The sequence below is a fragment of the Lathamus discolor genome, chromosome 1 (genome assembly GCF_037157495.1).
Source record: "Lathamus discolor isolate bLatDis1 chromosome 1, bLatDis1.hap1, whole genome shotgun sequence".
NCBI lineage: Eukaryota > Metazoa > Chordata > Aves > Psittaciformes > Psittacidae > Lathamus > Lathamus discolor.
Window position 1 is genome coordinate 17,669,454 of NC_088884.1, and position 27,347 is coordinate 17,696,800.

The 27,347-nt window shown below is 41.7% G+C and overlaps 1 protein-coding gene across 3 annotated transcripts in view; it reads left to right on the top strand.

Moving 5' to 3' along the window:
* The first annotated feature begins 2,364 nt into the window (after positions 1-2,364).
* CFTR (CF transmembrane conductance regulator) overlaps positions 2,365-27,347 on the top strand; it is a 94,141-nt gene continuing 69,158 nt past the window's right edge. For 2 of the 3 annotated variants that reach the window (XM_065659611.1, XM_065659525.1), the window contains exons 1-7: positions 2,365-2,556; positions 15,210-15,320; positions 16,798-16,909; positions 23,258-23,473; positions 24,392-24,481; positions 25,860-26,023; positions 26,496-26,621. In XM_065659611.1, the coding sequence (XP_065515683.1) occupies positions 2,504-2,556; positions 15,210-15,320; positions 16,798-16,909; positions 23,258-23,473; positions 24,392-24,481; positions 25,860-26,023; positions 26,496-26,621 (872 nt within the window). In that variant the 5' untranslated portion in view covers positions 2,365-2,503. Of the gene's footprint in view, positions 2,557-15,209; positions 15,321-16,797; positions 16,910-20,252; positions 20,330-23,257; positions 23,474-24,391; positions 24,482-25,859; positions 26,024-26,495; positions 26,622-27,347 lie in introns of those variants that run through there. The other variant, XM_065659692.1, reaches the window with a different exon arrangement.

Sequence of the window (27,347 nt, forward strand, 5' to 3'; positions counted from 1 at the left end):
AAGTGTAGAGAAGAAATGTTAAAAATTACAGATCTGGAGAACTTGGCATATAAAACGTGGTGGAATTTTCAGGGAAAAAATTACATAATCAGCAGTGACTGATGGGATGTCTTTGTTAGTCCCAAATTCGCTAAAAATGCTCGTAAGTCAGCTCAGGGAGATACTGTTATGAAAAATGCTCCATTAGACATTGACATTTTAAGCAGTTTGGACCAGATCCACGGAAGGTTTTAAATGACTAACATACTTCACTTTCTAATGTAAACTACTAAAAAAGCCTAATCCCGTGCTCAGTTCCTGCTTTATTCACCTGTACCAAAGATCCAAAGGCCAGAAAGGGAAAAGGCCCATAGCATGGGGGGTGTTTATTGCTCAGAAGAGTCAGCTTCCAGTCTGTCTTTAAATTAGCATTTCACAATTTTCTAATGGTGTGAAAGAACTTTGGAGACTTAGGTGATGTAAGAGGAGTTGTGGCTTCCCCATCCCTGGAAGTGTTCAAGATCAGGTTGGATGGGGCTTTGAGCAGCCTGGTCTCGTGGAAGGTGTCCCTGCCTGTGCCAGGGGGGTTGGAACTAGCCGATCTTTAAGGTCCCTTCCAACCCTAACCACTCTGTGGTTCTGTGATTCTATGATTTGTATGCCACAGCCTACAGCCAGAGAGCTTCTTTCAGAGGTGGGTTTATGCATGTGGGATCACGACCTTGCCCCAGCTCTAGCAGAAGGAGGCATCAGAATCCTGATCCGAGTTCCTACTTGAGCATCCTGAACACCAACCAGGCGCGTCAGGGAATGGCGGGAGGTGCCTTCTTGGCGGGACCGGCACCAGACGCCCGAAGGGACTGCTTCCAGCTTCTCCTGAAAGCCAGCGTGCGGTGCGCGCTGCGGTGCGGTGCGGTGCGGTGCGGGGCGGTGCGGGGCGGAGCGGTCCAGGCCGGGCTCCGCTAGGTGGCGGATGCGGAAGGGCTGCATGCCGCTGCGGCGGAGCCCGGCCGGCCTCGGCCCTGCCTGTCCGCGCTGTATTGTCTGAGGGCACGATAGAGCGCGGGCAGTTTCCTGGCGTCCTGCCTGCCCCCGTCTCTTGCTGGTTTTGTCATTAATAAAGCAGAATCGGGAAGGATCCGAGGGAGGTCTGAGACACAAAGGAGCCCGGTGCGGTGACAGGGTAAGAGGGCACTTCTTGGCTATCCACACTCGGCGAGGGAGAATTGCCAAGGCAGAGGAATTCTTAAGGAAAACACAGCGGGGTGTAGCGGGAAGCGGAGAAATAAAAACCGCCTGCGAAGTTTGCAGAGGACCAGCTGGTTAAATTGTTCCGTGGCCCCTTAAGTCCGTAGAGAAGCGCGTTTGCCCCTTCACAGACCAGCTGAGAGGGGACGGCTGCGTGCCCAGGAGACCGTGACCTTTTCCACCCGTGTTTTTTTAGGATGAAAAAGTGAAAGGAAACTGGAGTCTGTAAATATCACAATAAAGCATTAAATAAAATTGTCTTATACAGAATTAAATAACAAGTTCTATTTCCGGCTTACTGTCGTCTTTGTCAGAAAGCATGCTTTCTGCAGTGCGCTCCAAAAGCAGTGATTTAGTTTGCGCAGCGTGTGTATAATGCTTCAGAAACAGCTTTAGTGTTAAACCCGGGTGTTTGGGCTAAACTTCTTAAGGATGCACCTCCAGTCCCCATTTCCCTCGGCCCAGGTAGCTGTGTCTGACGGAAAACTCGCAAAACTGCGGCAGGTGTATTTTGCAGTGAGTACGACGGCTCTTGCCGTGCACATGTGCTCTCCCCCGGGCTCACCACCCGCCCCTGCCCCTGCGCACAGGTGTAGGGGCAGCCGAGGAGCATGTGGGGGTCCGTGGGCTCCTGGCTCGGTCCTAGGTGCCCGTTAAATCCGGCTCCGGTCCCCGGAGGTTGCGAGCTGGCTGCCGGTGAACTGGGGCGGGCTCGGCCGTAGGGAACTGCGCGCTCGAGGGGCTGAGGGTGCTCCGTGCCCGAGCGGGGCTCCTCGGCTCTCGGCGCTGCGCTGTCCCCTTGCCCCGCAGCGGCGGCGGGTGGCGCGTGCGGAGCGGCGGCTTCTGCCCCACGGCCCCCGTTCGGGCGAGGGGCTCAGCGCGGGGGCAGCCTGGGGGGGACCCGCCGTGAGGTGCCTCGCGGAGCGGAGTCGGCAGGTGGAGTTAACGGGCTGGCCGAGAGCCGGCGGGGAGCGAGGGCGGAGAGGGCGGCCGCGGGGGGGAAGCGGGGGGAGCCGCGGGGGGGGGGGGGGGGGGGGGGGCAGCGGCGAAGGCGGCGGCGGCAGCGCGCGGCCGGGGCCCCAGCCCGGCCCCTTTTGAACCTGGGCAACGCAGAGGCGTGGAGAGGGGCAGGGGCAGCGGCAGGCGGGGACAGCGGAGCGGGCCGAGCGGATAAGGTGGGAGAGCCGCGGGAGCGGAGCGGGTGAGCGAGCGAGGTGTCAGCGACTAGCGGCTGCCGCTGGCCCCCCGCGCTCCGCCCCGCGCCGCCCCGGCCACCATGCAGAGGTCCCCCCTGGAGAAGGCGAACATCTTCTCCAAACTTTTCTTCAGGTGGGAGCCCCGGCCCCGGCGGGACACGTGCGGCCTGGGGCAGCGGGCAGCGGGCAGCGGCGGGGCGGGGGGTTCGGTCGGGCTTTGGGGAGCGGGCGCTGGGCGCCAGTGAGCCCTGGGAAGGTCCGAGGGGAGCGCGGAGCAGAATGAGGAGATCTCGCTTTTTTCTGCTGTTGCTGTTGCTGGCTTTTCAGCAGCCGGATTGGGCTCTGTCTGTCAGGTGTCATAAACCCTCGCTGGACCTGGGCAGATGTATTTATGGCATAATTTGAGCAACCTTTGGTAAATTGCTCAAGTCGTTAACCTGTTATTTCACTGTAAACTGTGAAAACACAGCGGGGTGGTGGGGAGCTGAGGGGAAATGCTCTCGGAGCAAGGATTCCTTGTTTGGCTTTTCGGGTGTTCAGCATTTGCTCGGTGTGTGAGTATACTGGAAACAGTTCCTTGTAAGCCTTTCCTAACAAGCAAAGTCTCTGTCGCTTTTTCTTTCTCACAACTTCAAATAAAAAGGGAAGAAGGAGCCAATACCAACGCCTGGGCACAGTGTGCTCTGTTAGACAATATAGAAGCCTGAACATGTTTTATATGACAATGCTAGACATAACACTGCCACCTGGAAAGAGCAAATAATCTTTCTGGCTTTGGCTCACATGCCGCAGGTTTTTCCTGGGTGCTGGTTCCCCCTTTTGTTGCTGGGGGGTCTTTTGCTTTGTAGGGAGGGGAGGGAGGAAATCTAAGTCGTGAGCACAGTGACTGAAATGGGAGCACGTGATGTGAAACCGTAACATTGGCACGAGGTCTCTGCCTGAACAACTGGGGGCTTTTAGCCCACTTTTCAGGCCTTTTGGGATAGCTTCCCTTTCCAGGTTGGCCTGGACCCTTTTTTAAAGTTTCTTAAGGAAGTGGGTCTGCATGGAGAGCTTTCTGCCTGCCTCTCCCACTTGGGCTCATTTTAGCCAGATGTGATAGTGGAGAATGATCCCAAATGTAACCTGTTCCTAAAGTTTTACAAACATCCAGGTAAAGGTGAGGTTCCTAGAAGTGTCCCCCAGTGGTGCTGCAGTGGGAAAGAAGCTGCAACTGCTCTCAAATGCTGTTAGAGCCAGGGAGTGTGGATGGTGGGAGCGCAAGTCTTCACAGGTTCTCCACAGAAGTTTCCGTCAGTGGTTCTCTCAAGCACAAGACACAAATCTGTAGAAAATAAATCTGTATATTAGCCCCTTAATATTATATAAGGCTCTGTATTAGCCCCTTGTTCTATGTAATTTTGTTTATTTGTAAAGCTTCTATCAGAGTAGTGCTCTCTTAGAACCTGTGATGCTGAAGGTGTCAAGAAAAACACCCCTATAAGATAAAGCAAATATACTTCTGATTCCTGCCTTACTTAAAAGTTCCTGTGGCTGAAACCAGATGTGGTTCATGCTCATTAAGTGCATAATTAACCATCCTTGGGCCTGACTAACTTGGTCTTTTAAAATCGTGGTCTTTAGGTCAGTTAAGTAATGTTTGAATCATGCTTGGCATGCATGATACATTCTATTTTAGCAGGTATCTGAGTGTATATAAAGAGAGGTTTGTGATGAATATTGACTAGAGCAGATAAATTTCTGTACAAAACCTTACAGTAAGATTATTTCGTAGAAGAATCAGGCTGTCAAAGTAAACCTTCAGTTCACTGGGTAAGAACAACCAAAATTGCATGTGTACGTCTGTGAAGTATCTAATGTGGTTCTAATACCTTTGCAAGGATGTTTCTGTGAATGACAAAGTCTCTGTTTGCATGCATACTACCACATACACTGTGAATGTCTTTGTTTCTTCACAAATATTATATGAAATTAAAAGGTCACAAAAGTGAAAGCCCCAAAAGAATAAAGTGAATTACATCCAGTTTGGCAGCAAAGATGTCTTTCTCTTATAAACAAACAAACAAATAAATACGCATTTGAAAAGTATACATTACAGTGATGAAACATGTTAGCTTGTTTTAAAATGTCTCTCTTCAGTCTTCAAGGACTCCATCAGTTTCTGTCTCAGCAAGAGTAGGTCAAGATCAGTGCTAAAGATTATTAAAAGGTACGTTATCACATTGCTAATATTCTTCAAGGTACAGTTTTTTCATAACACTGAAGTATGTTATTTGTGATGAGCTTTACAAAGCCAGGAGCACTTGCTATGTATCAGTAGCAAGAGATCTGTCCGCTCAACTGGAAACATCCACAAAGTAGTGATTAATGACTGAGATTGGAACAAGGTTTTCTAAGATGTCAGAATATTCTGTTAGTGTTTTAACTGAATCTACACACATCATTGGTTTCTGATACTGATTGTTTTCAGTAAGGTACTCCAGGACATGCCTACAATTAGTTCTATGAAACGGTGTGAGACAGAAGTCAAGGGCATTATATCTGAAATAAGTAGTCAATTCTTTCTTAAAACAAAACAAAACAAAACGAAAAACCCACAAAAGCCCAAAAAGGTGTGTATGGAAAAAGGTTGTTTTTTCCAATGATGATGAAATAGTTGCTTTCAAGTGCAACATTGCAGAATGCTGCAGTGAAGTAACTTTTATAGAAGGCTCCTGTGCAATTATGTGTGAAGTGCCAATCGGAATATAGTGCAATGAGCTGAAGGTCATGTTAGCAAAGTGATACTGAAGTATTAGTAGTTATTATTCAGGAACTTTTGCTGATATCAACTGTCATCCTAAAATTTCAACAATTTCTGCTTAGAAGTGGAGTTTTGGTGGTTAAGAAATGAGGTGCGGAGACAAGTGGTGTGAGATCTTTGATTAGGATGCCAATTGGGAAATGCTAGTTACTAAGTGTTTGGGGTTTCAGGGTTTCTTTTATGTTTGTTGTAATTTCCTTGTTATATTTTCAGAGTTGATCTCTTTTGTTCCAAACCACAAGCAAGGCATTTAGCTGTGCACTGGCAACTTTCTGTCTCATTTAAAGGAAAGAGTCTTATGCAGAAGCAGTCAGGTGGTAATTTGCTTAACTTTGTATTCATTGTGAAACTTCACTTTTGTCTTTACAACAGTTACTTACCTTCTTGGAGTTTTGTAGGGTCAAGGCCATACCTTTTGCGACAAACAACATCAGCGTGCTTTGCAATCAGCTACTTTTTATTGTAGATTAACTGAGATAAGAAAGTATCATTAATTAATCAATTTTTAACTGGGTACTGGAACACAGAGTTAGTGCTAGAGTTTCAGAAACAGCTGCAACTTCATGAAAATCCTGGTGTTTTTTTGTGTTTGTTTTTTTTTTTGTTGTTGTGGGTTTGTTTTTGTTTTGTTTTGGTTTTTTTTGTTTTATTGGTTTTTTTTGGTTTTGTAGTTTGCAAATTTAGATATTTAAATACAAGTTCAGAAAAGGCAATCCCTGTGCTCCTGTCCAACTCTCTAAGCATATAGAATCATAGAACGGTTTGAGTTAGAAGGGACCTTAAAGATCATCTAGTTCCAACTCCCCTGCCACAGGCAGGGACACCTTCCATTAGACCAGGTTGCTCAAAGCCCCATCCAGCCTGGCCTTGAACACTGCCAAGGATGGGACAGCCACAGCTTCTCTGGGCATATGCTTTTGCTTTAGTGTATACCAAATGTGACATCTGTTTTGGCAGGACTGAGTAGTTTAGTGCCTGATTCATTATTAAATTCAAATGAAAAATACAAACTAAGCCAGCTTTTGTGTCATGTTTTTTATGGGCTCAGTCAATCAGACTTGCTGTAGTTGCTTCTGTTTTTACAAACCAGAAAAATAGTAACCTGCCACCCTTTTATACAGCTGTCCAGTGGTTCCAAGAACAATTTAGCATGTAGGGCATAAGTGTTGGATTCCTTCCTTTGCTATGTGTGTGCTGGGAGGGGTAGGAAAAGGAATTCAATTCTTCACCTCACCTCTCCTGGGAAGTAGGACCAGTGTTACCAGTGTATGGTAGTGAAGGTGTTTTAATTCTCTATCTCTGGCTCAGCTATTATTTTTAAAGCGTAAGACTGACAATGTAGTCCAGTGGGTAAGAAACCTGTTTGCAAGTCCAACTTGTTTTCTGTTCTGAGTGCACTTGTTACGAAGTCTGTTAACAGTCTTTAGGGTAGATAACAGAATTCAGGACTTAAGTTTTGAAAGTACCTAGCCCATGTGCTACAGTCATGGCTATTCTTTCTCTTTTTCTAAATTAATTCAGTCGTAATTGTAGGTTTGAGAGTGCCTTAACCAAGGCAGTTCCTGGTCTGAAAAGGCATTATCATGATAATTAGTTTGAATCTCTTCAGAGAAACAAACTAAAGCCAGACATGCCCTAGCCAGTCCCTACTCCATCCTTGAACTATGCATCTGAAGGTTTACTACCAAGAAGGTGCTTAGTATTTTGGTTTCTGAATAAATGTCTTATGTGTGTATTTTCCTGGAGAACTTTGGGATTTAATGTGTGCATTTATACTCAGAACTTCCTGTGAAACTGTCTCAAGTTCCTAGAAATCCTGGTTATTGTATAGGAAGCTTAGAGACCTAAATCATATCTATACATTTCACTCCAGAGAGCAGGCGTCTGGAAATTATCATATCCAACATGTATTTGGAGCATCCCCTGTCAATACCTAGCTGTAGGCTCTTGCTTATCTTTCCTATCTAAGTAGGGAGACTCTGTGTATATTGCCAGTGATGAGCAGGTACAGTTAATTGCACAGTGTGATGGCTCAGTTGCTGGGACAGCTGGCTTAGACACTTACATAAGGTAAATTTCTCACAGTATATTCTTAAGGCCCTTTATGGGTCTAGTCCTGAGAACCCATCTTCCTGTGATCCCAGATAATGATAAATCCTGGCTGTTAGTGATAACCAAGCACAGTTGCAGCTGCAGCACAGGTTATGTCCTCATTAGACTGACTGATCAATTTATCTGTTGCCACAAATGGTCCATGGAGACCTGCTGGTCTACCAGCACTTCAGACATGTTTGAGACAGCAAGCTTTCTGTACTTTTGAAAGCCAGCCCCCAGATGGTTCAAAGATGTATGTGCAAGTTTTGGACTCCTTTTGAAATTTGACTTCTATTAATATTTTCAAAGTAAAATGTGAAACTTGAAGTGAGCCAGAGGAAAGATGCCGAGTCTCCTACTCTGAAATAATTTTAGCCACAGCCACTCTAATAGTAAGACCTAGTTGTCTCCTTGGTTCAGCCTGATACTGCATCTTTGGTCTAATGAGCAGAAGTGTAAACCCTGCATAGCATAGTAACCTTCTCTGGCTGCTTTGTATCTCTAAAGCACAGTTGCCTGTATTATGTTGCATCTGAGTTTCTGAAATACATATAAAGCTGCTTTTCCTCCTGCGGGAGGAAGACTTACCATTTTGATATTCAAAATCAAATGATTAAGCATTTAAAAGGTTTGTAGACCTTTTTATTCTCCTCCATGCTTATTTGATTTCGGTGGGATAGAAAATAATCTCTCCTGTTCTTGAATTCTAAATACTGTAGGCAATGACAGGGAAAGTAGCACTATTTGTATTATACAGCCTTCTAAATGCCCTAGCAGAAATTTGAAGTCTGTTGTACTAAGTACTGGAAAGCATTTGATAAGGAAGTCTGTTTTGAAGATCTTAAAGTCTAAGTAGATAGCTCAAAGGATGGGCTAAAAAGAAGTTTAGTAATTGCACAGAGAAGAAAGCGGGGCGGTACAAGGATCCCAGGGGCACGTGGTGGGCTCAGTGCAGACTGCCTGAGATCTACTGTCTAGGACACTAATAGCACGGGTATTTCTGGTGTGACAAAATTACCTCAGCATATTTCTACAGTGAACAATTATTACCTCTTGCATGCAGAAGAGTCTCAGTTTCTGGATATCTGAATGTTTTTAATATGCTAATTGTCAAACTGGTGAGAATAGCATGAGTTACTGCAGAGGAGTTCTGCAGGTTGCTGTTACCTTGTTTGTTTGTTTCAGCTCACACCCCCTCCCCCCCTTCTGTTTTGCAGCATGTATGTGTAGGTATATTGGTTGTAGGGACAGGATGGTACCTGACACCTAGGTAATAACATGTCCCATTATGTCCTCTAAAATAAATGTCAGAAGTCAGATTAAGCTGTAGCATATAAGACGACTTTAGTGATACATGTTGCAAAATTTTGCTATGTAAACTTTCAGATGCAATTCAACTGCCTTCCACGAGAGAGGGGGTACGCCTGGGCGAGATTAGCAAGAACTCACAGGCTGTGTTTGTGTATCACTCCCTCTCATATAAGCAAAAGGATCTGCATGAGCATTTTCACAGTTGGCAAGTAGCTAGCTAAACCAAGGCTGCATTTTCATGAAACTCCCCAAAGTAGAAAAGAATAAGTAGGCTTTTAGGAGGTATTTTGAAGCAGCATTGTTTTCCCCTTGAAACCAAAACCCTCCTGGCTGTCAGATAGGGGTAAACATCCTTCCTTCAGGAGAGGGTAGGCAGGAGAGGAGACTGATCCTAGAAAGGCAATGCTTGGCATGGCCTGCTACAATACTAATGCCTTGACTCCATGGGCAAAGGCACGCCTTAGGGGAAAATCTTAAGTGACAGCTTGGAAAGGACCTCGATTTCTGGTATATCCCCATGTTTTAATGTTGGCACTTTTTATACCCTATTTTCTTTCTTTCTTTTTTTTTTTAACTTTTAAAATAAAGGACGTGAACCTTCATTGTATTGGAGTCAATCTGATATTTCACTCTATCTTGTTTCGACTTAAGTCAGTTTAAGGTTAATCTGTAAAATCTGGAATACTTTTATTTCTCTAGAGGTAACAAAGAAAAGAAAACAATCAACACCCCCCCCCCCCCCCCCATATCAGTCACTGGGGCTGGAACAAATTACAGATTTGGAGAGGGCCATTGCACCTGATGTGCAACTGTATGCTAACTTGTTATGAAATGTAGCTATAAATGCATGGCTAAGTTAGTGGAGTACTAAATTGGGTGAAATTTGTTGCTGTCACTTTAGTGACAATCTGGGAGATTTTAAAATTCAGTTCAATCATGAATAGCACAGCTCTGCAATTGTGTTGCTGATGCAAACTTTCTGCAACGTTCCTTGGTCATGCAAAGGACTAGGAAAAAGAAATCTTATTCTTGAAGATGAAGAAATGTCCTCTCCTAGCCAGTCTTACTGTAGGTATGTGCTGGAACGGCCTTGCAAACCCTGTTCATAGCACATCATCACTACTATGTTATTTGATAGCTTTGTTAAAGAAATATTTGAGGCATATGTTACACTTGACTTGAGTATCTAAACAACTGACAGATTTTAATACAATGAATGTATTCTGTCTTTGTATCTTACCCAAATATCTTTGTACCCCTAATGTGTTTTGTTTTCTCTCAAAAATAGTGCTTGGTACTTCTGCAAACCAAAATACTTTGATGATCTTACTAACTGTAAGGAGAAAGTACTGAATTGCTGCTAAAAATCCAATCCCAAAAAGCATTTAGAGATTAGATAATAATGTAAGGAGTGCCACTTTGCAAAAACTAGACATAAAAAGGTAAGCCTTCCTGAAGAATTGCTGTGGAGTAATCCTAATTAAGATTCGCTATTGAAATCCTGGGGTTTCAGCAGAACATTGATTATTCTTAAAATGGTGCTGCTCACAGCTAGTGGCAGAGTCAATAATATTGCAGCTAAATATTTTCCGTGTTAAATAACAGCTCATGGGGAAGAATTGTTTATTAGTGAAGAAATTTGCATCTTAATTTTTGTGATCTGAGAAAAAGCAACAAATAAGCAGACATTCGTAGGGTCTGCATTTACTTTCCATTGTTGAAGCCCTGGAATAATTATGTGTAAAATATAAGCTCAGAGTGTTGCATTTGCTTTTAAAGGGGAAAATGCTAAGGGTTTGATATAATTTTCAGAATATAGAACATGCCATTTCAGCAGGTTACAATTTGAAACACAGTACCTCCAACACTACTCAAGGGTAACCAGGGTGCAGGAATTAGGCTGTAGTGCCTGGCAGTTGTGCTCTGTGGGTGTGATGGCTTGTCCCATCTGTTAGCAAGGATCATGCGGAGTTAGTGTCACCCATTACAGCTGCATTGCAGGATGCTCAGAGGGCTCGTAGTACAGAGAGTCTCCTGAAGGTACAGTTCTGAGTGTAGTAGAGCTGCCACTTGCAATACAAAGTAAGCAACAATTTACAATTTGTTCTACCAGCAGAGTGATGGGTATCTTTTGGGACAGCATGGGAATGCAGAGCCTCTGACAGAAGCTGGTTTGGCCCTTTGGGAGCCTACTTAGTACCTCAGTCTTTGCCTAAGGTCAGTAGGCTTTTGTGCCCCTACAACACCTTGTAAAACAGGCAAATCATGGGTTGATTATGTTCCCCCAAACTGTTAGAAGAAGTGATAAGATAAAGCCAGAGGCGTCTTTCTTGTTCTGTCTCCTTCAAGATTTAGGTCCAGTTCCTTAGTTGCTGCAGGCAGTATGCCTAACTATATTGTGCACAGGTACCAATGCTTTGTAAGAGAAGGAAGTGAAGTCAGTGGTCACCTTCACACCTCTCAGTATACATTGCTGTGTTGTGCACAGGACACATGCTGAAATGGGACCAGCCTGGTCAGGGACCGTTGCGGGAGAGCTGCTCTGCTTTGCAGGTCTTGGATAGTCCAGCCTTGCTGCTCTGTCATGGTCCCAATACTTCTTGATCTGATGAGCCTATTTGAGCTGGGGAATCCCTGTGCCCAGGAGGAAGATCTGAGCAGTTGGCTTAGCAACACAGAGGCTCCTTCTGTCTTCAGTGGCATGCAAAGTAGCCTTAAGGGAGAGTCAAATGCCATTGACAAGCTAACAGTTTGTGTTAACACTCCCTGGAAAGGCAAAGACGTCTCTCTTATTGGTACAATTTGTTTGAGAGAAATGAGATTGAACGTGCTGAAGAAAGATAGCTGTAGTAAGAAATCTATTACATACTGCTAAAGTGAATGACAAAGAAATGGTCATTAGAAATCTGACAAAAGAGAAGTTAAAACAGTATGTTATGGAAATTGTATTTACACACTAAGCTCATAAGGTATTTTATGCTACAGGCAATCAATAATAGAGGTGCAACTTGTTTTCCTTCTTTTCTTTCCTACTGTACACCCTTGAAACTTGTCTCCTGCTGGGTTTCATGTGTGTGTACCCATAATAGCGTTCCTAGTTAGTGCAAAACTGACAGCACTACAGGTTTCTCCGTGAAAGAGTTCATTAAATGCCAGCCAGTAATCCGGTGGCATTTGCTAACGTAATGCTGTAAAGCCAATCTGTTTCCTTTCCTTCTTGCTGTCTTTCTTTCAAGATAAATTTCTCATTCTCAGCAACCACAAGAAGAAAAAAATCAGAATTAATGCTGACAAATTGTTTCTATTAAGCCAAAAAATAGAAGAGCCATATTCACTGACAAACTCTGACTGAGCTCTGTTACCTGGTGGTAAAGAAACATCGGTAACTACAGATGATCTTGCCAGTTAAAATTAATGTATAACCATTTTGCACTTCAAAACTTTGCAAAGAATCCAGAGCATAATGGTAAACTGTATGCTATTGGAATCTGGCAAAAGGTTAATTTTAGGAGATATTTATGTCTTCTAGGTCTAATACATTCCTTTTAATAGAATACATACTGTCTCCCGCAGTTCTTGACAACACAGCCCAAGCAGCTGTTGAAAATCTCCCTTGAGACAAACAGCATGTGACAGGCCAGGTCCTCCCACCATTACCACCCCAACCCAAAGCCACTTGGCACAGCTCACAAATTGGCCAGATCTAGTTAGGGTGCGACTTCTGAGCAAGGCCAGGGCAGCTGGGAGGTGAACATCTTTGTGCAAGCCTTGCCAGCATCCTGTGGTAGGAACCTGACTGCAGAACAGGAGGACCCTGGGCGAAGGTGTCAGCACCGCTCCTGAGCTGGCTGGAGGAGTCATCTACCATAGTTGCAGCTACTTGCTGAGCAGAGATGAGGACAAGGGCTGCACAATCTTTGTGTCAAATTTGTTGACTTGGGAGAGGACAATAGCTTAGGGACCACATAATTTAGGTGGCACTAAGGAGTGCACCTGGTTAAGCACCAAGCAGAACAAGAGACATTTCTAGGAGTACAGTAGATCTGCTAAGCATGGTGCCTTCCCCAAATAATGAAAGAGCTACTCTGCTTGCTTTCTAAATGCAGTCACGTTTTGTTACTTCTAACAGTGGCAAAATGCCAGGGTAGGTGCTAATCAGAAGTATAAATGAAATCAAATGTGTAGTGGAAACATGTTTTCCAAAAACATATGAAGTCTGAAACTGTAAAGCATTTCTCTTTTGTCAAGACAAGTTGGGAATTACTTGTTGCAGTCTCAAAGCATTACTAAGGGGCTCAGCAGGTTATTACTTAGCTATGGTATTGGGGATTAAAGAGGTTGCTTAGGAAGTCCTGTTATTTATTTGCATTTGCTGCAGTAGTTGTTTAGTGTCCCATAACTTGTATTCATTTTATCATTGCCAAAATATCTGTGTACAGAACTTTTGGTGAAGTCAGTCCATGACAGTTTCTGTTCCTGAAAGACAAGGATGAGCTATTTCTTCACAAGATGTGCACAAAGCCAATAGCAATTGGTCCTTTCTGCCGTCAGGAGCTGGCAAAACAGAAATCAGTGTTTTATCATTTGCAATGGCCATGAAAAACTTTCATGTAACAGTATTATCTTAGATTAAACAGTTTTCTCTTAATCCATCTTGTTACAGACCTGAAAACATTGGCTCTTTCTTCCAGTAAAATTTATGGGTATTTTGTCAATGACTCTCCAAAGTAGACTCTCTTAGCTTGTTGTTTGCCTTGTTGTAGCATACTGCGAAGCATGTATTACTTCTCAGCCACTGGAGTGTCAAAGACTGAGCTGAAGCCCATATGGTTCGTCTGGAGCCGTAGTATGATTGCAGAAATGAAGGATAATATTCTAATTTCTTTTAACATGATCTGTTTGCAGTGGGTGTGGTGTAACTGCTCACTTGGGAAATATCCTTGTGCTTTACTGAATTACAGGGATTATAGACTGATGTCTCGTATGATTCATAACTTCATTAAAGTACGTGTTAGAGTGTGCGTGTATGTGTGCACAGTTGCACACAGGTAGGCTTTGACTATTGTGCTAAGGTCTTTTTGCACTCATGTAGTGTCTAATTTCAGAGGCAATTGAGCAACTGAGAATATGGATTACTTTGTGTGAGATAAGTGTTCTTATAGGTGTATGGGTAAGCATCTCCAATTAGACGTTTGCATTTTTTAGTGACCATGTGAAACATTATTGCACTTTTTTTTCAATTTTGTTAACTTTTGTCTATGTTGACACTTGAAAACAATAAATTCTGAAATGATGGAGGCTTTGCAGATCATAACTTTTATCATGAACATAAATAATGTGTTTGGGTTCTTTTACAAACTGTTTACATGTGGAAGCATGACAGCAATCAACCACAAGCTACTTCATTTGCAGGTATTTCATTCTTTTAAGGAAATATTTTTGACAATGGCAGTAAAACAGAAACTCCAATAGTTTTAAAATATTCTGTTAGGTTCTTACGGTTGCTTGTTTGTGTTTTGTTTTAGTCCTCTGCTTTCAAAATGATTTTCAAACAGAAGCTGCTGCAAAACTTTGTACAAGTTGGCAGTTGGGGATTCATAGGGCTTTCAGGAGCTGAATGGTTTGATAAAATTGAGGAGGAAGACTTGGGGGTGTTGGTTGCCGAGAAGCTCAACGTGACCCAGCAGTGTGCACCTGTAGCCCAGAAAGCCAACTGTGTGCTGGGCTGCATCAAAAGGAATGGGACCAGCAGGTCAAAGGAGGTGATCCTGCCCCTCTGCTCTCGAGAGACCCCACCTGGAGTACTGCTTTTAGCTCTGGGGCCCCCAACATAATGGAAAATTGTCCCTGCCTGTGGTACTGAGAGTGGAATTAGATGATCTTTAAGGTCTCTTCCAACCCAAATTGTTCTGTGGTTCCATGAAAATTAGTAATAGCTTATAAATATTTTCTCTACAGAGTAGCCATTCTGGAGTTTTTTTTCCTGCTCTGGTTTGGTTCAGCATGCTCTTTAGATTTGCATTAAGTTTTTAAACATGAAATTTGAAAAAAGAAATGTGAAATGTATATATGATGGATGAAATGAAGATCTTGAGAGGAGTCCTGTGAAAGTCCTGGTGTGTTGTTAAGCGTGCACTGCAATGTAAGCTGTCAAAGGAACACTCAAGCTATATTAAGATTTTCTGTCTTACAGGAATGAAACTTCTACATGCAATTTACTGTAGTTCTGATATACTATTCATTTATATGGACATAGCACCTATTCAGAAATACAGTACAAAGATCTCAATCCCCTGTTCATGTCTCTGCTGCTGACTGAACAGAAAGTTCGGGGCATGATCCCACACCAAAACTGATGAAATGCAACAGTTTTGCAGTTACTGCTTTAATGTCATGTTTGTTAATATAGTTTTGTAAATGTAATGCAGAGCTGCAGTGTATTATGCCATATTCTCTGTGTATGTGTGTGTGTGTGCACATAGACATACTTGGGTGCTGTGGACAAAATATTCAGGCTGAGACAATGTATCTCCAGAATTAACCTCAAGAAATGGTGATTTTTTTCTTTTCCCCCTTAGATGGACAAAACCAATTTTGAAAAAGGGTTACAGACGACGGTTAGAGCTGTCGGATATTTACCAAATCCCATCTGCGGACTCTGCTGATAATCTTTCTGAAAAACTAGAAAGGTATGACAGCTTTAGTGAAGTAACCGTTTCAGGAATCACCCTGCAATTTTCATTAAAAAGAGGCTGGATAAAAGGTTTAAATAGCACTGGGTGCATGCACTGAACAGCTTAAATATGTTCTCATTCAGCACACAGTTGTCATTTGGAGCTGATCGGGATCACTGGTGTAGATGTAACACCTAGATTCTCTAAATTGCTATATACTGGTACCTGTCTCTTCCAGACACAGGTGACTAAATCCAGTCCCTCTCCCTAGCCACTGGTGTAGCTTTCCCTGGTGTGCTGGGTCAGCTCATGTGTGCACTGCTGTGCCAATCCAGTTAAATTTAATTATGGTGTGACATATGTATTCCAAAATGCTCAAAAGCATTGAGAATGGAGTCGCTTGCTCACTCCCCCCCGCCCCCGCCCCCACTTCCTCCCTCTGCTCACGGAGAGATGGGGAGGAGAATCAAAAGAATGTAACTCCCACAGGTTGAGATAAGAGCAGTCCAGTAACTAAGGTGTAACAAACCACTGCTGCTACCACCATTGATAATAATGATAAGGGAAATAACAAGGGAAGAGAACACAACCGCTCACCAACTGCTGACCTATACCCAGCCCGACCTGAGCAGTGAACTAGCCCTTCTGGGTAACTGCCCCCAGTTTAGATACTGGGCATGATGTGCTGTGGTGTGGAATACCTGTTTGGTTAGTTTGGGTCAGGTGTCCTGTCTCTGCTTCCTCCTGGCTTCCCCTCCTCCCTGGCAGAGCATGAGACTCACAAAGTCCTTGGTCAGAGTAAACATTCTGACCCGCAACTAAAACCATCGGTGTTATCAGCGCTGTTCCCAGGCCAAAAGTCAAAACCACAGCTCTGCACCAGCTACTAAGGAGAAAAAGGACTGCTACCGCTGAACCCAGGACACTATGCTTAATGTATTTTGATAGTTCATAAATTGAATATTCTGATGATTTAATATTCTGTTGAAAAATGAAGAAGAGAGCTGTATGAAACACTGCTTCTGATCAGCAATTTATTATCAAATAGAAAATTATTGTCACAGCAGCACAGATCAGAAATAATGCTGTGCAGTAGAAGAGTCACATATTTGATGCTTTGTTGGTGTTTTCTTTTTCACAGACTGGAAGAGCTCCAAACCGTTTATTTGCCTGTTATTTGTGCTTTGGTCTTAAGTACAGCAGGTTTCTTTAAAACATACAATGTGGCCTTTTCATGGATTAATTCCCTGCAGGGTGATGTATGGCTGAGTATTTAAAACTGTCAAATATGTGACTGAACTAGGTTTGAACTTCTATTGATCTTCCAAGTCAATGAAGGCCAGGTCTTTGGGGTCTCTGCAAAACTTTCTTTCATTAGTCACCTTAGCTAAATCTCCTTGGATATACTTGAGTGAATTGAAGTATGTCAGAGCCATAGACCCATGTATTTGCTCATGCAACTTAATGGTCTTGTTTTCTGATTCCTTTTCAGAGAGTGGGACAGAGAACTGGCAACTTCAAAGAAAAAACCCAAACTTATTAATGCTCTTCGACGATGCTTTTTCTGGAAATTTATGTTCTACGGAATTATGTTATATTTAGGGGTAAGGTTTGATCCTCTCTTCAGTAAACTTTTTGTGTTCCATAAATAGAACCAAGTATTAGGGACAGCTGAATTAATTACAGAATCTTGTGAATAGCTACAAATTTTGCTCTAGGTATTGATTATAAAGATAATAAATGCAGAGATATTCAGGGACCTTCATTAAAAAACAAGAAGTATGTTCTGCTAATGTCTTAGCATCTTTAAAACATACATATTGATGATTCTGAAATGTATATTTCAGAATATGGCATATGCCTCTCCAATTACAGGTAAGAGCACCTGAATTTTTGTGTCAGTGCTGAACTAAAGTTATTATTTTCTTATGGGTTAAGAAGTTTCTAAATCTTTTTCTACACTTACATTAAAAAAATTACAGTGCAGTTTCACATGATTAGGTCAATTTTGTCAAGGTGACTAACAGCAACTTCATAGCTAAATGAGTTATTCAGATGTATGCAACAAACAAGTTGTCTTCATCAGTGGTAACAATTCTGCATAAATACCCATGTGAAATATGTGATCTTGCTACTGTTAGTGCTGCAAAGTTTATGCTCAGGAATGTGATGTGAAAGTCTGAACTGATTGTATAATCACCTTTCCAACATATTAGTTAGGATTACCCCGACCTAAAAATGCCACCAATTTGACAACCCTAGCTCTAGGGTTAGGAGCTGTGAAAATAGTTTATTATTAATGGTGTCTCACTAGGTGTGTTGGATAGCCAGCCTGTAAATCTGAAAATTACTGTTTGATAATATGCGCACTAAGTATCGGTGTTATTTTCAAGTTTCTGCAATTTAGTATTAAAAGTGGAAGATTACCCTCCGCGCTTCTTTGTTCAAAATGCTTGTCTTTTTATTTTCAATCCGTGAAGCAGCATGACATACTGAGATATATCCTAAAATTTTTATAGACTGAAAAGAATGTGAATGCTGCAAATGAAGGGAAGCAATTTCCTTAAAATGGCCTGGAGTGGTCCGATGCACTCAGATAGTGTTTTCAGATGTGAGACAGATCTCTAGGCCAGATTTTTGTTTTCAGAAGGTTGTTACAGAAAGGAGCTAATTCCACTGGCATTAGTGTTAAATGTGAGTGTAGCTGTACTTTTCAAGACCATGGATTGGGCAGTGGAAGAGCGTAAGGGGAATTTATGGCAAATAGCCCACAGGTGTCTATGAAGTTCATATTGCTTGCTATAAAACCAGGCTTCTCTTTTCTGCTGGCTTTTCATTGAATATCCAAGGAACTAGTCTGAGAGAATAGGAGCATTATAAGAAGCCAAACCATGCCCATTATAATGACTCCTCCCTCCCAGGTAGGAAGGGGAGAATAGTGTTGAGGGTTCTTATCACGCCCATGAGCTTGTTACTGACTCCTCTGTAGAAGGGGGATGTCAAGCTGGATAGATCTAGTAGATAGATGAAGAAAGATCGTAATCTGCTCTATGGCAGCCATGACAGATATATGCTAAGTGAAAACGCACCAGCACCTGTATCCTCAAGTTTTAATAATTTTGTATACAACACTTCAAACATAAATAAGAATATCCTGAGAACTAAAATGCAAGTCCTTAACTAGATGCAGACTTTTCAGCGTTCAAAGGAAACGACTTAAGGGTGAAAAGTTTTAGTGCATCAGGCAGTGTTTCAGGTGAAAGAGCATTTTTGGGGTTAAGCATCGAATTTGGAGACTGACATCAGTTTTGTGCTGTAATGGTTCCACCCCAATAAACTTCCATGGGGTTCCTCCTGTTTACATGGCTGTGTGAAAGACAGGCTGATCTTGCATGTCACAAAATAGGTAGATTTATTTAGGGTCCTGGGATGAAAGTCCTGTAAAATATTTGTAAGTGTATTAACTAGGACTGCTAGTGATGCAAATCTTCCGGTTTGGATCACCGTTGATTTGATTTGCTTACTTAATGATGAAATACCATTTCACTTCAGATTGGACTTTCCCCTAAGTATTATGAAAAAACTGACTGCTGCTTTCTCTTCTAACACCATGTCCAGGGAAAATGAGCGTCAGTAATAAAATCAGAAAGTCACAGAGTAAAACGGTCTAAAGAAAAACAAAGAAATTATCTAAAAAAAATGGAAATTGCTTCCCTTTAAGGTGCAGCATTCACATTCTTTTCGGTCTTTAAAAAAATTAGGATGCACCTCAGCATGTCGTGCTGCTTTATGGATTTAGAATGAAAAGATCCTTGTAGGCCTTAATCTTTTGCAGTCACGTTTAGACTGTCCCCCAGATGTGGCTCATAAAGAGCAATTCTGCAATTTCTCAGCAGTCAGGTTTGATTTGGAAATAAAACTTAAGAGTGAAAAAGTTCTTTACATTTTATTTTTTTGCTTCATTCTCATGGATAGATACAGTCGTGTGTGTACACAAATTCTGATTAAAAATAGAGGAATTAAGAAATTAGCTCCCAAGCCAAGTTTATTCTCTCCCAGTGTTATCTCTCCAGCTTGCTGGACTTTTGTCACTAGTGAAGACCCTCAGGTCTCCTCTCGCTGCCATTCACCTCAGTATGAAGTCACCACTGCTGCAGATCTGTTTCAAAGAGACATGCCACGCTTGCCTTCTCCACACACAAGGGCTGTGAATGGAGAAGTGGGGAGGAGATGATGGTTCCAGTCATGTCTGTGCTCATTTGGAGGGCTTTTCTGCATCAAACCCTGGGTTGCTTTATGGCTGTTGTGCAGGGCTGGCAGGAGGCAACGTGGCTGGAATGGAAGTTGATGAGTCAATTTTTTGTCTTTGTGTGGGAAGGGCAGTTGACCATTATGGACAGGGCCTCTTGCTATCTAAGGGGCTGTAATAATCCTTCTCTCTATACTCTTTCACCTTGTTTGGTGACTCTTCTCTGGGATGAGACCCTTTTATTGTGAACTCCTACCCAGCTGTCTCTTATGTGCTCCTGCCATCTTATTACTGCCTTTATTTTTTTAGCCTTCTTCCTCACCAAGCCAGCAGCTCCTTATTCATGTCAGGTCTGTATTTAACACCCCCTCCCCTTACCAGCAGTTCTACAAATTTAGCCTACTATACACTATAACAGGTGTTCCTGCAGAGTCTGCCAGCCAAAACTTTCTCAGTAATTCATTCCTGTTAAAAGATAAGCAGTGTCTGAGGGCTCTTGCAGGCAGTTTTGAGGATAACTTCCTTTCCAAGACTACAGGCAAGTGAAGTCTCTGTGGGCATGCACGTGTGGAACTGTGCTGGGTTGATTTCTCTGTGAGGACTCTTTAAACAGAGCACAATTTTAGACCAGGTAAGGACAGAAAGGAACGGCAGGATTTTTGAGTCCTATTCTTTGTTTGTTTGTGGTTTTTTCCCATTTCTTTAAGAAATCTCAGACGTGCAATTCAGCACATAGGAAGCAAAACCTGCGCCTTTCACAATGAATATGGAAAGAGTAAGTATCAGTTTAAATTTGTTTAATGATTCAATTATTATTCATCTTCATTTTGTTGAAAGCTGTAAGAGGAAGGAATCACTGCCTAAGCTGCTGGTGTTCTTTTCAGGCCCTGCTCACGGAAATTAATGGGAGCTTTGCCATTAATTTGAATGGGGACAGGATGTTGTGCTGTATTGGCATAGGTGCAATCATGTTGTGTGTGTTTTTGAACTTCACTTTCCTTTCAGCTCTTCTCTTCCCTGAGCTGTTTTCACAGCACCTTTCTTGAAGTGTGGTTTAAACTCTGCTGACATTCCTGCTGTCTGTGTAGTTGTCATTGCAACTGGCATCACAGCTTTGCTCTCATTAGGTCTAGTAGTTTTCCCATTTCTCCCTTTCCCCTCACGCGCTGTAGGTAATGATGTTGTTGCAGGGTGGACACTTGTGCTCTGGCCCCCTAGAGTACTACAACTCCCCCTCATAAACAGTGTGGTGTTAAGCACGTTGAGTTACTGCGTTTAATGTATGTGCTCCCCTGCTGTTTGAAACAGCTTCCACGCTTCATCTCATCAGCAGACGTGTCTTGCAATCTAAAGCGAAGGTGGTATGGTGGTAAAACAAAGATCTTGCTTCTTAGCATAATATTGGCTACCAAACTGGGTGCTTTGCTGTGAGGATCAGTTTCATTCTACCTGTATTTTTCTCTTATATTCATCTCTGTGAAATGTATATTTCCACTCAGGCACAGCTGCTGCTAACATTAACTTAGAAATAGTCTTAGTGTCATATCCCTAATGAGGATTTCCTGAAGTTCTTGCATATAGGTCACGGGTGTAAGTGAGGAGGCAGGGAGGGATACGAAAGTCCTGAAGCACTTCTTGGACGCAGGCCAAACCAGAGATGTGCATTATTGTCTTAAAATGCAGAGTGATAGAGCATGTGGGGGATACATGTAATGTGAAAGTTCTTATTGCGTAAGAGTAGCCATACCAGGTCAGATTAGCACCATATCCTGTGTCAAACTCTCATTTCACTTTGGATCTTTGCTCTTTTAATTAAGATTTCTGTGAGAGCGATGTTTCTTAGTTTCTTAATGGCCTGTTGCAAATGCAGGGGGAAGAGCAAGGACAGAAGAAGGAAAAACATGACTCTTGAAAACTGGATTTTATGCTAGGTACCCAGATCTCACTGCTTTTTTTAGGCAGGTCATTCTAATCAGTTTATTTATCCATATTTATATTCGTGCTTAATTTTGAGGTTACAAGAGGAAAAATAAAACCCAGGTAGTTCTGCTTTCATTTGTATATAGACAATAATATCTGTGGCAAGTAAGATGATAAATCTCTACTGTAAACCAGTGGATTTTTATGCCCCATGAGATAGCAAATGATTTGGCTTATTGCCAGCTATTATTCTACCCTTAATCTGTAAATCACTTTTTTTTTCCAGCGAGCTAGGCATGTATGCAATACCTTTATAGTCACAACAAACACAGCAGCAGAGCATGGCATTTTCACTGGAATAAGAGTAAATACAGAAAAAAAGAAATCTTGCTATTTTAAGCATATATATAAGAGCTTATCTTGGAATCTCTTAGAGTATGAAAGCGCCTCATTGTCCTTGAGAGGTGACTGTTTGTATTTTGTGAGTTTTGGGGAGTTTTGGTTTGCCTCTTCGGGATGCATATGGTCTAAGCACAGCTGCCTTGGGTCATGTGTGTTTTAATAAACACTCCTCCCTTTGCCTGCTAATAACACTGAGTCTTTGAGAAAGCTGGCTCCAGATTTACAGTGTTTGTGTTGGGGCAGAGTGGTGTTTTAATTTGGAAAATGTAGTGAGTAGAACAGGTATGCTATTTGAGATGTAAAATTTCATCTCTTCTGTGGAAGTGAGTGGTGAATATCTGTTCCACTAACAGTGATGTTCAAAAGGGGTTACAGTAAAGACTGTTGCTCTTGTATTAGAGACTAAGAGGAACGAAAAGGAGAAGGAAAAAAATTAAAGGGGATTTTCCCATCTATTTATCACTGTAAAGCATTAATTACAGCTGAACTTCACTAGTTCTGTCTGAGTTTCTGTATGGGATTTAATTACAACAGCACAGGAAGCTGAGGACAAATGTAATATTGGGCTAAGGTAAAGTCAGGGCTATAGCAGATAATTTGGATGCCTTGCCATTTAGCAGTTTGATACTGCCTCTTTTTCCTCTCCTGCTCTGGTTCTCTACTAGGTTGCTCATCCCAGGATGGGAAGTGCTGGGGCTTACAGTGCAGAAAGGGTGGTTTCTCTCTGCGACTTCTATTGAACTTGCCTCCTCTACTGTTTAGACCCTCTCATCCTGCTTTTGCTACAATCCTGAACACAGTGTCTAGAACTGAGTAGGATGATTCAAATTTTTTGGTTTGGTGGGGTTTTTTGGATTTTTTTTGGGGAGGGGGTGTTTTGGTTTTTTTTTTTTTTTTTCTGTTGCCATTTCTATTTACTTTCTGGTTTAGCTGCATCCTCATAGTGCTCTGCTGGTGTTCATTTCAGGAGCTATGCGTCTTCCTGTGTCCTATAAGCCTGGTAAAGTGCAGTGAGAACTGTTCCCTAGGGGCCAAAACAGAGATCCAGCCTGCTAAACTGGGTTCAGTTGTGTGTCTAATCCATCAGAACTCTGGAAATAAATGTGGAAGCTGACCTCAGTTGTCACTTCCATAGGAAATGTTCAAACAAAATTTACAAACTAGATTTGCTCTGATGGAGTTGCAGGAGCATCCCAGATAAGAGCAATGAGTTGTCTATTCTTCTGTGCCATTACTGCAGCTTTTCATGGTATGCACAGAAAACAGACCTGGCTTCCACATTTAAGCTGTAAAACTCAGTTGGCTGAAATAAAAATGTTAACCATTTTGAAAAAGTGAACAAACTACTGACCAAAATCATCTTTCTCATGTCCATCTGCAGGAAGTCACCAAATCTGTGCAGCCCCTTTTGCTTGGACGAATAATAGCTTCCTATGATCCGGATAACTCCAGTGAAAGATCCATAGCATACTACCTGGGCATTGGCTTGTGCCTTCTCTTCCTTGTGAGAACACTACTCATGCACCCTGCTATATTTGGTCTTCATCATATAGGAATGCAAATGAGGATAGCTATGTTTAGCTTGATTTATAAGAAGGTAATTGTTTCATTTACACTCAAAGCCAAACCTCTGACTGTAGCCTACGTCACTTTTAGGCCAGTTTGTTGAAAGAAAGATTAATGGATTTCTTAGTCAAGGTACACAAGTACACGAAAGAATAATGTGGCTAACAGCAATTTCTGACAGCTCCCTATTTCCTAAGTCCAAAGAATTAAGTACTTGTCTACAGCTGGTTTGACTGAAGTCAGCCTCTGTGTGAGTTCAGACTTGCAGGATATGTGGTAAGATGCCTTAATTGTTATACCACTGTGCTCCTGTTATGCACGGGTATTGCAAAGGAAGAATAACATATGTTGTGGTGGCCAAAGAATATTTTCAAAAGAGGATTAGAGGTGAAGATTTAAAAAGTAAATATAACATAGACGGAATTGGGTTTGAATGATACTGTGTGAGATCTCTATAGCATGAAGAATCAACAGATATTGATGGATTGCATGTCACAAATTCAAATATTTAAAAAGGTATTTGGTTTTATCAATGCCAAAAAGAAGATAATTTAGACAAACATGTTAGTTACTCTAGTATAAAGCTCACTGTGAAAACATCTTTCAAAAGTAATTGTCAGGATAGGCACAGTAGGAGATTTTTGAGGATGCACAGCAGCACACAGCATGCATGCTTAATTAAAACTTGCATTTGCATATATAGCTGTATACATAAAATATTCAACAGAAAGCAAGGACTAAGTCGATAGATCAATATTTGTAAAAGAATTTAATGGCTATATTAAATCTAAGTGACATAAATAACAAGTTTAATGAGACTTTATAGCATAAGTAGATAAGTGAATTGTTATTTATACTACTGTACCACTGCTTATCATTTTTATCTGTATTCTGTTTTATGGGGACAAGTTGCATGGCCATTTTTCTATGGTTCTGTTTTCGTTTACAGATCTTAAAACTGTCAAGCAGAGTTCTAGATAAAATAAGTACTGGACAATTGGTCAGTCTTCTTTCCAACAATCTGAACAAATTTGATGAGGTACGTCACTGGTTGTTTAATCCACTTGGTGAGCCATCAAATAAATGCAAATTCAATACTTCAAGATGTTCATGGCAAATATTAAGGAAGGAAGGAGCATGAATGACAAACTGCACTGAGTGCTTATTGTAGATATAAAATGAATCACTACCTTAAAAAATATGTTGACACGTGGTCCTGGAAATGCTCGTTCTCATATTTATGATGTCCTTTACCTCCTATGCTGATTAGTAGAGGAAACCCAAAAACCAGATATACCATAAAAAAATGCTTGTTCTACAGTCCAGTGGGAACCTCACAGGGAAACCCTTGGTTATGTGTTTGATTTCAGAGAGGTCATAACTTGCTGGTTCAATCCTTACAACCTCCTTTCTTGATGACCGTACCTTTTTACTAAAGGTGATCCAGTCCATTCCTGCTGTTGAACAAGTGACGATGTTCAGCGTCGTGTTGCTACTATTACTCTTCTAAAAGTGATTAACCGTTGATGTAAGACCTTATTAGGAATCATTCCCAACACATCCATGCTAGACAATACTCCAAGAGTTTCCTGTAGAAGTTCTCTTTTGTTAAAAGACACGGAGGTAGATCCTGACTAATGGCTTTAGGAACTGGAAACTCTATTAACTCCTGTTCGGCACGTGTGTTTGGCCCATTGGTAGTACAAGGTTTGCTTCCTATGAAAGAAGCAAGATCAGAGAGACTGTAGACTCATGGCTGGAAATGCAGGGTGCATTTACTTTAAGCACCATATTCCTATATAGAGCAATGTCAGCTAGCACTGAACAAGCTAGGACGGCAATGTAGCTGCAGTAACACAGACCCCTCTGCAGCCTGATCACAGGATTCAGTCCAAAAATCTCCCCAGTGTGAAGGAATATGACTGAAGTGGGCAGCAATCTATTTTGGATTAGTTGTGTTCACACGACAGTCATCTCTTCACCAAAGTAGTATTCGCCTCCTATATCAGATGAAATAACTCTCAGGAGATTCTTCTGTGTGTTTTTCTCATCGTTCAGTGGTTGAAAAAAGCGGCATCGATGGCAAATTCTGTTTACTTTTACAAAGCTGGGATTTTTCCTTGTGCATATGCATAGCTCAGAGACAATTGCAGACTGAACTTTGCCTTACAAAAATCAAAGTTTAGGTGTGGCATGTGTATGTATTGCTGCAGTGTCATCATAATTAACACCCAGAATGCTATGTGCTCAGGCTCACAAATCTTCCTTTATAAACTTGTTTTACTACTGGAAATATTTGTACCATTCTTTGTTACATTTTTTGAAGTGTCACTTTAATGACTTCTTCCTTTTAATCTAGTTTTTAGGGCACATCTGTAACTTGTATTGTTATTATTTTCTGCTTTGGGCTTCTGCAGGGTCTTGCTCTAGCTCATTTTGTATGGATTGCACCTTTACAAGTGGCCCTGCTGATGGGACTGCTCTGGGATATGTTAGAAGCTTCTGCATTATCTGGACTTGCTTTTCTAATAGTCGTGGCCTTTTTCCAAGCCTGGCTGGGACAAATGATGATGAAATACAGGTGACAAGACTGTTTTAAAATATTTCAGTATATTTTTCTGAACCACATCGATTTAAGAAGTTTATACCACTTGATTAAGTCTCTAGGTATGCCATTGTTACAAAAGAGGAGTCCAAATAATGTTTGCTGTGTTGGGAAAGTCATGGACAAGCCTTTACTTATTTAGCTGTAGTTGTCTAAACTTAGCGAAATGAAAGGTCTAACATGCAATAAATAGTGATAATGCTTTGTAGAATTAAAACTCCTTGTTAGTGACTTGATTTATTCTTTTTAGAGCTTTTGTTTTCTCCTTAGTAAAACAATTACTAGATTTCTAATAATTCCTTTCACATTCTTCATAATAATTCTGTTAAAATGAACATTTTAAGCATAAGCAAATAGGGAAAGTGTTTCCATAAGATATAATGGGATACGAACTAAGTATACAGCGTGAAAAAGATGAAGATTAACTTACTGCCTTTTTACGTTGTAGGAATAAGAGAGCAGGAAAGATCAATGAGAGACTTGTCATCACCTCAGAAATAATTGAAAACATACAATCAGTTAAAGCCTATTGTTGGGAAGATGCAATGGAAAAAATGATTGAAAGTATCCGTGAGTAAGTGTTCTCATTTGTTAGTCAAATTTTTTATGTGCTTGGAAAAAAAAAAAAGGTGGCTATGAACATCATCTGTGGTCTTGTTAGTTAAGAAGGAAAGCACACAAACATTAATCCTCCATAAACTAACTGTGAATTCCCACACTGCAGCTGGGTTTTTTTCACAATTTGTCAAGTTCACTATGGAGGTGAGATTTTTATTATTTTTTTTTTGTTTTGTTTACTTCCTCGTTTGTTATAATGATATTTCAGTGATTAGTTTGCGGACATAAAACAATTGTGGCACCTGTGTTTGTTTCTGGCCAACCCCAGCTTCATCTTACAATAAAAAGCCCTTTTGTGGTGGTTACCTAAGGCTTTACAGACCTTCCTATTCTGTGGTGAAGGAAACAGTATGAGTCTTCTGCAGCCAGTTTTCTGAGAAATGCAATAAAGCTGGTTTTAAATGGTGCATGCAATCTGTGAGAGGATTAAAGCAGTGCAGATTCATCTATTGATCCTGCACATTTGCATTAGCTGTTGTTGTCAGTAGATAGCCTTGTATAATGCTTATCTCTTCAATTAATACCAAGGTTGAACTGGAACTACCAGACCTGAAACAGAAAGGAAGTAAAGGAGCTAACCTAGTTAGCTGAGAGCTATGAGGAGGTCTTTGTTACTGCCAGGGAGTCCTGGGGGAAGGGAGGAGAGGTGACACATTGATTGATGTATGATGCTTCACCAAAG